The following is a 12,569-nucleotide window of genomic DNA, read 5'->3' on the forward strand; positions in this document are numbered from 1 at the left end:
AAAAAAAAAAAAAAGAAAGAAAGATAGAAAATTAGCAACAAGGTGTTTCACATGACACCAGCAAAAGTAGAACTTGGAACTAACTTTATAGAAGCCTTGCCAGAAACGGATTTTCTCTCCTCCTTTGGAAACGTAACAAGAACAGAAGGCTGCTTCTTGCTGGTCACAGCGGTGGTGACCACAGCTGGCGAGTGACTGTCCCTCTGCCTGCTGCTGTTGCTGTTGCTGCTTTCGTCACTGCAGCTGGAAATCCTCAGGTTGTCACTGTCCCCACTCTCGCTGGTGCTGCTGCTCTTGGACTCCCCGTTCCCCTTCTCCGGCTGACTGTATGAAATCGGTAGTGGATCATCAAATATAATCTGGACATTTTCGGGAGTAATTTTATTTTTCCTGTTTTTCCTCTTTGAACTGGTTGTAGTTATGGTATTATTTCTTTTACCATGGGAACCTGCCAGAGTAGTCCAGGTAGCAGAGATTCCTATGGTAGTGGTGGTAGTGGCACTTGGAGGCTCTGTCAAGACTTCAGGTTCTTCTGTGAAGGTAGCAATAGTGAGTTAGTCATTCACGGATGAGACTGATACAACCGACAACTGTAAGGAGGATTTGGGAACAGCTTGGGAAATATGCACATGAATCATGTATTCAGTTTTATAAAATCACTAATTTAAGTACAATAATGTTACTATGGATATATAAAATAATGTAACTTTCTGAGAAAATACTCAATTATGTCATTATACATAATATATACATTTACATGTAAACTTTAAAAAAAAAAAAAGGAGAGAGACAAAGCAAATGTACTCAAAAGTTTTAAAAATCAAGAATGGAAGAAAATGTCCATAATCTAGACCACATGAAAGGCCTGAAAGGTTGGGGTAGGAGGATGTAGAGTGTAAGGCTAGCATGAGCTAAATACAGCAAAAGTATCTCAAAATCAAAGAAAAAACTACAAAACAATACAAAACCCAAACCCAAAATGAAAATCTAAACAGTGAGGTGGGAAATTAATCAATAAATCAAATAACCACTTATCACCTTTGGTCCTCAAATAGTTAAAACCATTTCTAAATTGACTGCCTGGTATTTAAATAAAAACAAGACATGAGACAGCGTTTTACTACACAGTCAAGGCTAGCCTTGACTTTTCAGTAATCGACCTACCTCAGTCTCTGAATGCTAGGATTATAAATATGTGCCACGACATCCAACTTAGAAGTAAATCTAGTCACATTTACAATGAGCAGGAACAGTTGTATTATGCAGCCCAGTTAGCCTGTGACTGACTGGATGACCCTGAAGTGCTTGCTGACGCTCTTGCTCTCCACTTCCCAAATACTGGGATTACCATGGTACACCACACCATGCCTATCCTAAGCTAATTTTTTGTTGTTGTTGTTATTGTTTAGTACAAAGGACTCAGCACATGGTAGGCACATGTTTGCAGAGCTACCTGCCTGGCACTCTTTTAAAGTCTTGAGACAATCTGACCAAGTCCTATATTCTGGCCTTGAACTCACTGTATAATCCATATGTCTTGATCTTGCAATCCTTTTACCTCAGCCTACTAAGCAACTGGAATTACAGCTACTAGGTGCAGCTAAGTATATGATTTTGACTGCAGTCTCAAACTGGATGCTTGTCTGGAAAAAAAATACCTTCCACTTTAAGTTTTTCTTTTTCTTGGGCGGCTTGGAGTTCAAAGTTCTCCTTATTTTTGGCTTCAATTTCTTCTAATTTTCTTCTTTGTTCTTCCTTTTTCTTCCTTCTCTTCTCTTTTCGCTTTTCTCTTTTTGCAGCCAAAGCCAGCCTTCGACTTTCTTCCCTTAACTGTTTAAAAACAACAAAACAAAACCACAACACTAGAGCGTACTTCAAATAAAAGTGGGCATATAATGCCACTTATTACAAGGCAATTAAGAAATCTTAAAATTCAAAGTCATTGGATCCAACTTATTGCTAGTGCTAGATGATACTGCAACCACACTTAAGACACTAATAGGACAGTATCTGTTAGCTCTAGAACATTTTTTAAATATCAAGCTGCAATCAAGTTTTTTTCTTTAAAAGGTTTATTTATTTATTATGTATATAGTGTATGTATGCCTGCATGCCAGAAAAGGGCACCAGATCTCTCTATAGACGGTTGTGAACCACCATGTGGTTCCTGGGAATTGAACTCAGGACTCAGGAAGAACAAGCAGCCAGTGCTCTTAACCTCTGAGCCATCTCTCCAGCCCAAGTTTTTTTCTTAAATGCAAAAATAGAAGGATCTGGAGAAAGGAATTAGAAGAGAGTAATGAATAGGGATTAGGGGATCATAATTCAAGTACATTATTATTTACATGTATAAAACTGCATGACTTAAAAGACTTATTTTGTGCCGGGCGGTGGTGGCGCACGCCTTTAATCCCGGCACTTGGGAAGCAGAGGCAGGCGGATCTCTGTGAGTTCGAGGCCAGCCTGGGCTACCAAATGAGTTCCAGGAAAAGGCACAAAGCTACACAGAGAAACCCTGTCTCGAAAAACCAAAAAAAAAAAAAAAGACTATTTTGTAAATAAAACTTTTTATTTTTTATTTTTTTTTGGAAACAGCATCTCATTAAGTAGCCTTGGCTTGGCTAGAACTCATTATGTAGAATAAAAAGGCCTTAAATTCAGAAAGATCCACCTGTTTCTCGCTTCTTGAGTGTCGGAATTGAAGATATGCGCCACCACACCTGACTTATTTTTAAGCTAGATATGACTGATTATGTATACTCTAATGTCAACATTCAGCAGGCTGAGGCAGTAAGATCTTGAATTCAAGGATTGCTACGGTTACACAGTGAGTCTGATGCTGGTATAGGCTACACCATAAGTCCTGTCTTAAAAGAAAAGCCTAGGACATAGCTCAGTGATGGAATACTCACCTACCATGCACAAGGCCCCAAATTCAATCCCTATTATCATAAAAAACTAAAGAAAAGCTTATCTTATTTTAATGAGTAAATGAAAAAGACACATGATTTCTATAATCACTTATAATTTTTAAATTAGGGTTGGAGAAAGTTCAGTGGGTGACAGCTTTTACTGCTCTGGCAAAAGACCTGAAATTCGTTCCAAGGACCCTTGTTTGGTGGTTCAATCACCTCTAACTTGAGCTCCAGGGGGATCCAACACATCCAGCCTCCTCAGATACTAACAGAGCCCCCACGCCCACCCCGTGCACAGATAGTCTTGTTTCCTGCCCATAAGCATTCTCATTTTTTAAAACAATGGCACTTAGTGTGTATATACATATATATAAAGTCACAGTATCCTACTAGTGAGACTGAGGCAAAACAGAAAGATAAGGGAGAATTTTTGTTTTTGTTTTTTTCCGAGACAAGGTTTCTCTGTGTAGCTTTGTGCCTTTCCTGGATCTCGCTCTGTGAGTTCAAGGCCAGGCTGGGCTACCGAGTGAGTTCCAGGAAAAAGGCGCAAAGCTACACAGAGAAACCCTGTCTCGAAAAACAAAAAACAAACAAACAAACAAACAAAAAAACAAAAAAGGTGAATAGCAGAATTTAGACCTCAAACTAATTTTCCTGCTACAATGACTATCTCTGAGACAGCCTGGTCATAAGGTAGTGAGGATGAGCTGTCGAAAGAGAGAGCACAGAAAGAGCCAGGGACTGCCCAAGTAGTTTACTGTTTAGAAAAGAAACATGTAAGCTAAGTTTGTCACTTGAAACAAACAACTTGATGAACAAGTTAGCATGTCTGTAATTCTGAGACAGTGGAGGCTGAGTCAGGATAATCTATAGTTTGAAATCAGCCTAGGATACATATATACCAAGTTCAAGGTTGGCCTGGGATCCACATCTTTCTTAGAAACAAAAACAAAATCATCAACCACCTAATTACTCCAAATCCAACACACACATGAAATGCTCTGAGTGACTGTGTTTCACTAGTCAATTGTGTCTTGCAGTAGATGTGGTATCTCTGATCAATTTATTGGTAATAAACTCTAGGGCTGTGGTTGAGGATTAAGAGAACTTTAACTGAAATAACACTAACTTCTAGATAGAATGTATGCTTCCTTTCAGATCCACATGATCCCTGTAATAACATTTTATTAAGATTTTTTTTTTTTTTTTTTTTTTTTTGGTTTTTCGAGACAGGGTTTCTCTGTGTAGCTTTGCGCCTTTCCTGGAGCTCACTTGGTAGCCCAGGCTGGCCTCGAACTCACAGAGATCCGCCTGGCTCTGCCTCCCGAGTGCTGGGATTAAAGGCGTGCGCCACCACCGCCCGGCCATTTTATTAAGATTACAAAAAACAATGTCTACTGCCCCTGTGGTACTCAAAATCAAACTTGGTGAGTACTTGATCACTATGATAAACAATGCACACTGATAGAGAAGAACAAAGTTAAACAGCATGGACAGACTTAAGTTTAGAGGACAGACAGTGAATGATAAAATATGGTCTCCATGTACCACTGCTTCCATTACCTTTTCCAGGTCCAGTTCCTCCAGCAGTATGCTGGCATTCTTATTTGCTTCAGCAGCCTGTCTGTCTTTGGCTTGTACTATTGACTCCATGCAAAGATGACACTTCTTCAGCATCTCCTGCAATGAAAAATTTGAGACATTTCCAGCCTTAAAGGACAATTCAAATTTAGTCAGATTCCTAAAAACATGACCTTCATTACAGTACTTAAAAATGAACATTAGGCCAGGATGGGGGTGAGGGTTGTTGGGGAGGGAGTGATGTGTAGATATCAAACTATACATTTCCAAAACAACCACAAGAAAGAGCTTCCCGTTTTCAAAATACACACCCAGAAACTAACTTAAGCCTATATTTTGAGTAAAAAAATTAAACATATTACATATGCACATAGTATACAGTGTACATAAATACATGTAAGCAAGCCACTCATGAGTAATATAAAATCTAAAAATAAAAAACCCATATATACCATAACAATGATAATTTTTCCTATAAATGGGGTCAATATAAATAACAAACAGATGTAAAGCATGTTCAGGAGCATTAATTTAGTGATTTCATTCTCAAAACAAACTTAAGAACAACAAAGGAATATATATTCCTTATATTACTATTAGTAAAAACATTAGCTGGGCATGGCGCCGCACACCTTAATTCCAGCAGTCAGGAGGCAGAGGCAGGCAGATCTCTAAGTTTGAGGACAGCCAGGAATATACAGAGAAACTCTGTATTGAAAAACAAAAAAACAAATGAAATTTTCAAAATATCTATTTACTCCAGATGTGGTAGTGCAATGCCTTTAATCCCAGCACTCAGGAGGCAGATGCAGGCAGATTTCTGATTTCAAGACCAGGCCAGTATACAGAGTGAGTTACAAAACAACAAGTCCTATACAGAGAAACCCTGTCTTGAAAATCCAAAATAAAACAAAATAAATTTTAGTTTAACTCAACTCCCAACAACAACAACAACAAAAAACCCTAATATTCAATAATGTGAACTGCCATACTCCAACTTCTTGGTATTGAAGGTTTCAAGGTATTCTTGTTCTCAGAATACATTACAAATCTAGGTAAATCCTTTAAAAGTTCATAAATATTACAGAAACAAAACTGCTCTATAGTATATTTTATTGCTCACAATGAGTTTACTGGCACGAAAACTGTATTAACCAAAAGTAATTCCGGCTCATACATAAGGTAAATTTAAATAATACGTTACCTTATCAGTGATGGTTGCTATATACCGCATGCATTCAGAATCTGATGGAAATTGATTGACTTCTTTGACCAAGTAGCGTACTACCTTCACATGACCCTAAAAACAGATATCACTGTCAGATCAAAAAAGGTGCCAACGGAGATCAATAAATCTATACACTGTCTGAAAGAACATTAACACTAGTAAATATTAAGGGCACAAATTAAAGACTTAACTGTGTATATATACTAAAAGGAAAAGCAGAGCTTTTTCTTCTAATGAGTTACAACTACATCGTTCATTTCACCTTCTCACAAAATACAGAACAATGTGGCCTAAAATTCTAAATAAATGAATAAATATCAGCATGAAGAAAAGTGAGCGAGACATCCAATGAGAAAATAGTCTACAAACGTCAACCTTTCCCCTGCTCTCATTTGTTTTTTAATTCTAAGTAGTAAAAGTAAAAATAATTGCCAGGCTTGGTGTCACATGCCTTTAATCCCCAGCAGAGAGGCAGGGGGACTACTGTGAGTTCAAGGCCAGTCTGGCTGGCATATCAAGTCTAGGACAGCCAGAACTACAGTGTATGCCACTGCCTCAAAAAGAAAAAGAAAAAGGTAAAAACTATTTCCAAACAGGTGTGATGGCCCATACCTATAATCCCAGTACAAAAGGTCCAAGATAGCCTAAACTACACAGAGAGAAACCACATACACACACACACACACTCAAACACACACAAAACTGTTGTTTATACTTATGATTACAAGCTGCTATCCTTTTAGATAATAAGGATATTAAGTCTTTGTATAGAGGTTTGCACATGTGTGTATATATGTGCATACTTCTACACACATGCATGTATTTCTGTCATGCGTGGATTCAGTTATCTTCTTCCACCTCTATGTGGGTTTGGGGAACCAAACTCAAGTTGCCGGTCTTGCATGGCAAATACCTTTACCTGATAAGCCTTTTGCCCCTCTTTTTTGAGACAGCATCTCATTTTGTAGTCCTAACTGTTTTGGAAGTCACTACAGATAGACCAGTCTGTCTTTTAGCACATCTCTGTAAGCTTCTTTCTCCCCAGTGCTGAAATTAAGGTACTCACTATGTCGAGGCGAGTATTGAACCTGTTCTGTGAGGCACTACCCCAGCCTCCAAAAGGCTGGAATTACAGGTGTGAGAAAATTGGGCTCTTTACCTTTAATCTGTATTTATCTGTTTGATCTTTTAAAGGCTTTAAATGAATACTTACAGTCCGTAAAATACTTCTATGCCACAACTCATATAACACCCTCCCCATTAGCATTCATTTAAAAGAAACAGGGAGAGAAGGAATATAGGTAGCCAAGCTGTATACTTGGTAATCTATTCCTGTAACTCTGGTACTTGTAAAAAACAAACAAAAAATGACAAAAATAAGAAAGGACTGCAATAGGATTATAGAACTTCTAAAACCTCTATATGAAATCTAACAAAATGGGAACAGTTTGTGACAGCGAGATTTAAACTACCCAAAAAACGAATAACTAGAAAAAGAGGAGGGACATGAGCATTCTAGTTGATGACAGAGGTCAGCAGATAGGAGGTAACACAAAGATCAAGCAACAACATGATTCTTCCATTAGGGATTCACAATGGAAGGTGAGATCTACAAGACAGTACATTGTGGTGGCTTTGAAGAGCAAACCAGTCAAGAGAATACTAACACAGTGGAGTGTGGTGATATATTGTGTGCCCTAATAAACTTATGTGGGGATCAGAGGACAGAGCCAGTCACTAGAATAGACACAGAGGCCAGACAGTGGTGGCACACATCCTTAATACTATCACTTGGAAGGGAGAGATCCAGTCTGGATCTTTGTGAGTTCAAGGCCACACTGGGAACAAAGTCAGGCAGTGGTGGCACACGCCTTTAATCCCAGCACTTGAGATCTCATGCCTTTGCTTGAAAAGCACACACGCCTTTAATCCCAGGAAGGATGGCTAGATGGAGACAGGAATTAAGCAGCAGTTCAACTGAGACCCTCTGGGTTGAGGACTGAGAGGCTTTCAGTCTGAGGATTCGTGGAAACAGGATCAGTTGAGGAATTAGTGAGGTAAGTTTGGCTATGCCTTGTTCTGCTCCTCTGACCTTTCAGCTTTCACCCCGATATCTGGCTCCGGATTTTTTCTATTAATAAGACCGTTTAGCAATGCATGTTACAGTGGAGAGGGAAGGAAGGTTAACTTGGTGATTCAGCCAATATACTTAGAGAAGAAGACACTAGGAAAGAGTAGACTTGAATGTGAAAGGGAAAAAGTAAGTGACTGTGCAGTACATAAGAATCAGCGCCGGGCGGTGGTGTCGCACGCCTTTAGTCCCAGCACTAGGGAGGCAGAGGCAGGCGGATCTCTTGTGAGTTCGAGGCCAGCCTGGTCTACCCAAGTGAGTTCCAGGAAAGGCGCAAAACTGCACAGAGAAACCCTGTCTCGAAAAACCAAAAAAAAAAAAAAAAAAAAAAAAATCAGCAAAGTGACTGGGCTGCAGTGGGGCATGCCTTTAATTCCAGCACTCGGGAGGCAGAGGCAGGAGGATCTCTGTGAGTTTGAGGTCAGCCTCAGGTACAGAGTAAGATCCAGGACAGGCACCAAAACTACACAGAGCAGAGAAACCCTGTCTCAAAAAACTGAAAAAAAAAAAAAAAAAAATTAAAAAAAAAAATCAGCAATGTGAAGTAAAGAACAAGAGTCAGTAATTGGGAGTGCTGGGTGTGGTGGTATATACCTTTAGTTCCAGCACAGGAAGACCCTGTCTGGGGAGGGGGAGCAGAGGAGAAAGAAAAGGAAAAAAAAAAATGAAAAGAAAAAGCTAAACCCCAACCATCATCAACAACAAAATAAGATCAAGAGTCAGAAAGAATGAGAGAAAGATGATGTCTTGAAACTTATGTACTAAAAATAGTCCATGCATTAGTATCTACAAAGTACTTTTATGAATGCTAGGTTTTTGTGGTGTTAAAATTAAGTCCACTGCATCATGCACACCAGACAAGTACTCTCTCGTTAAGCTATATCCCGAATAAGGGATTTTTTAAAAGTAATACAATCTAAAATGCTTCAAATCAATTTTTAAAAATACAATTTATATAGATGTGTCTCTACCAGAAAGGCTGAAGCAGAGTGTCTGAAGTTCAAGCCCTATCTTAAACTCTATTATTTTTAAATTATTTATTTTGTCTGCCTGCATGTCTATGTGAGGGTATCAGATCTTGGAGTTACAGACAGTTGTTAGCTGCCATGTGGGTGCTGGGAATTGAACTCAGGTCCTCCTGAAGAGCAGTCGGTGCTCTTAACCACTGAGCCATCTCTCCAGCCCCCCAAGCTCTATCTTATATAGTAAGATTCAAGCCAGCTTATGACAAAACATACTCTTTTTTTTTTTTTTTTTGAGCTGAGGATTGAACCCAGGGCCTTGAAGTGCTCTAACACTGAGCTAAATCCCCAACCCAAAACTGTATCTCAAAGTAAACAAATGTAGTTCCTGAAATAATGATCTTGTTTTTCTAAGAAACAAATTGGGCTAAAACCACATTAAGTTATCAGTGGTATATTTTAAAGCAAATGATTTCATCAAAACACACACAGCTCTGTGCAATAGCACTACGTAGAGAAAAGGCTGCTTTTGCTTCATTAAAATTCTAACTTTAGTGAGGTTTTCACTGATTTTTTCCCCCTAATATTTAAAACCAACAATTAAGGCCATGCTCATTGTGTGTACCTTTAGTCCTAGTACTCCAGAGGCAGAGGCAAGCCTACGAGTTCAAGGCCAACCTGGTATAAGAGCATGTTCCAAGCCAGTCAAAGCTACACAGTGAGATCCTGTCTTAAAGCCAAACTAAAACACAAGACAAAACACTGAAACCAAGCAACAACCAAACAACCCCAATAAACAAATAAATAAAATCAATGATAAAATAAAACTTAGTTTATTTTACAATGGTAATGTAAAAAAGCATCTAAATATTAATATTATAACTAGATTTTGAATGTGCAACTTAGAATATCTGTGCAGTTTGAATGTAATTGGTCCCCATAAACCCATAGGGAGTGACACTATTAGGAGGTGTGGTCTTGTTAGAGGAAGTGTGTCACCTTGGAGGTGGGCTTTGAAGTTTCATATATGTTCAAGCCATACCCAGTGTCACAGTTCACTTCCTGTTGCCTGCAGATAAAGATGCAGAATTCTCAGCTCCTTCTCCCAGCACCAACCATGTCTGCCTGCATACCATCATGTTCCACCACGATGACTATGGACTGAACCTCTGAACTGTAAGCAAGCCAATTAAATGTTTTCCTTTATAAGAGTTGCCATGGTCATGGTATCTCTTCACAGCAATAGAAACCCCAATAAACTCTCTGTTTTACTTATTACTAAGTATGCATATACCCATGACTTATGAATGTGGGTGCCTATGTCAAGGCATGCATGTAGAGGTTAGAGGACAACTTTGTGGAGTTGGTTTTCTTTTTACCATTATGTAAGCTCCAGGATTCACTCGCAAGTTGCCAGGCTTGCATGTCAGGCACCTTTACCCACTGGATCATCTGGCTGGCCAGTCTAGATTATCTTCTTACAAGTATCCTTAGTTTTGATGTCTAGTATAAATCACATTCACAGCATTTCTGAAATACTAGATCTATTTGGTTTGCCAGTAGAGCATTTCATTTGCACATAGTATTATTGCTTTCATCAAAGCTATTACGTCATAAAAATAAGTCTAGAACAATCACTATCCAAGCTCTCCCTAGCACAGACCACCATGTGCAATGCAAGTGAATGAGGATGAGATGTGCTACCTTTCTAAATGCAGCCATGAGAGGTGTTATCTTGCGGTTATCTGCTGCATCTACATCTGCACCTGCTTGCACCAATAGCTGAACCACATCTAGGTGTCCACCATTTGCTGCTAGCCACAGCGGAGTGTTCCCCTTCTTGTTACGCACATCGATATGAGCTCCCCTGGAAATGAATGACAGACAGCACTTTCTTACATGAGATGGAATGATAGGGATAGCAGTAAAAAAAAAAAAAAAATCAACTGTGAAAATTTAAAGAGGAAAATAAATACTCAAGGATGAATGGATTTTTTAAAGAATTGTATCACAGAGAATTTCTAACTATCAAATTAAATATCCATGTGTTCAATATATGCTTCCCTTACTTTAAAAATGACTATATAACTCTAAATTCTGCAAATAAATAAATATTATCTTGGAGACAAACAGTATCCTATGAGGCAATACCCATCTCAGATTATTTGTATCCATGTATTTACAGTACATAGAGGAAAAAAAAAAAAACCAACTTTAGGGTCCTGCTAACATCAAGGTAGGTAAGACTCACGGTACTGTTAATAACAGTTAAGAATACTCAGAACCAAATATGTAGGATGCCACACAAAGGTCTTTAAGATTTTATTTTGTTTTATTTATTAAGATAGGGTCTCTTACATAACCCTGGCTGTCCTGGAATTCACTATGTAGACCAGGCCAGTCTCTAAATCACAGATATCCACCTGCCTCTGTCTCCCAAGAGCTGGAATTAAAGGTGTGTGCCACTATAGCTAGCTGGTCTTTGACAAGCATTTTTCTTGAAACCTGGCAGGAAGCTTCTAGCAACTCCCCTTCACCTTGTCTGATACTGAATAGTTACTGTCAACTAAAACAGTGTAAGAGTGAGGAAAATGTAAGTTACAGAAGTAATTACATTTGATTGTTTACACAGTGACACTGCCCAGAGAATTCTAACATTTACATAGGATACGTTCATAACATACCTGCCAATGAGAAGTTCACAAAATTTATAATGCCCTTTATCTGCGGCTATGGTTAAAGCTGTATCTCTTGAGGAGGGCACTGGAGGGGCATTAACATCAGCACCTTTATCCAAAAGAACTCGGCCCACCTCTGCATACCCACCAGAGGCCGCTTCCATTAGTGGTGTGAGGCCAGTCTAGGTTTAATGGAAAATAAATAAATGAAAAAAAAAAAAACAATAAAAAAAAAAAAAAACTATGGAAGAGACCAGAAATAGCCAAAATGTTAACAATCTGAGGGAGCAATATGATATAGTTTCTACAGATTCATAAATTTATACTGACAGTTGTTTGAGGTATATTTAATAAAAAATTAATTTTACCTAAAATCAGTATGGGAAAAAGGATTTGAATGAGATCCAAGTCCAATGATATGAATGACACTACATGTTTCCTGTCCTTTCAAAATTGCATTGTTTTCAGCTATTGAACCTATCAATAATGCCTATAAAAATGTATGCGCAAGTATTTTCCTAAGTGAATTTTAACTATATATAGTAGACTAATGTAATAAAGTAATAAAACCGTAACTTCTACAATAAACCTGTTTTTCCATTTCTAAAATGATTTCTCAGGTATTTTGTTATCATAACAAAGATCTGACAAAGTTCCAGCATCTTCCTTACCTTAGCTCTGTGTTCAACGTTTGCTTTTCTATCAAGCAGAAGACTAACCACTTCCGTTCTTCCTTGGAAGCAGGCTAAGGTAAGGGCAGTGTTCCGATTGGTTTCTATCTGGGCGTTTATGTCAGAGCCCATGTCTAAGAGGAGCTTAACTGCAGCTGTGTGCCCATTCATAGCTGCTAACATCAGTGGAGAAATGCCCAGTTTGCTACCAGTTCTGGGGGAACAATATGGGGAAACAAAAGCAAACTTTTATCACAGCAGAGATACAGCAATGACTAAAAGAAACTTTGAATATAAAATTCTGTTTTTTGAGAAAAGAGTATCCTGTAGTCCAGGCTTGCTTCTAACTGGCCATTGGTGGCTAAGAATGATCCTGAATTCATGATCAACCTCCCAAGCACTT

At 38.5% G+C, this 12,569-nt stretch overlaps 1 protein-coding gene across 1 annotated transcript in view; it reads right to left on the bottom strand.

Annotated features, from left to right (window-relative positions):
- Window positions 1-12,569, bottom strand: part of Ankrd17 (ankyrin repeat domain 17) — a 142,630-nt gene that overhangs the window by 23,908 nt on the left and 106,153 nt on the right. Inside the window, 7 exon segments of the mRNA XM_028881891.2 lie at window positions 85-532; window positions 1,659-1,830; window positions 4,479-4,595; window positions 5,701-5,796; window positions 10,522-10,684; window positions 11,502-11,677; window positions 12,167-12,380. Of these exon segments, the coding sequence (XP_028737724.1) occupies window positions 85-532; window positions 1,659-1,830; window positions 4,479-4,595; window positions 5,701-5,796; window positions 10,522-10,684; window positions 11,502-11,677; window positions 12,167-12,380 (1,386 nt within the window).

This window comes from Peromyscus leucopus, chromosome 10, assembly GCF_004664715.2.
Source record: "Peromyscus leucopus breed LL Stock chromosome 10, UCI_PerLeu_2.1, whole genome shotgun sequence".
NCBI lineage: Eukaryota > Metazoa > Chordata > Mammalia > Rodentia > Cricetidae > Peromyscus > Peromyscus leucopus.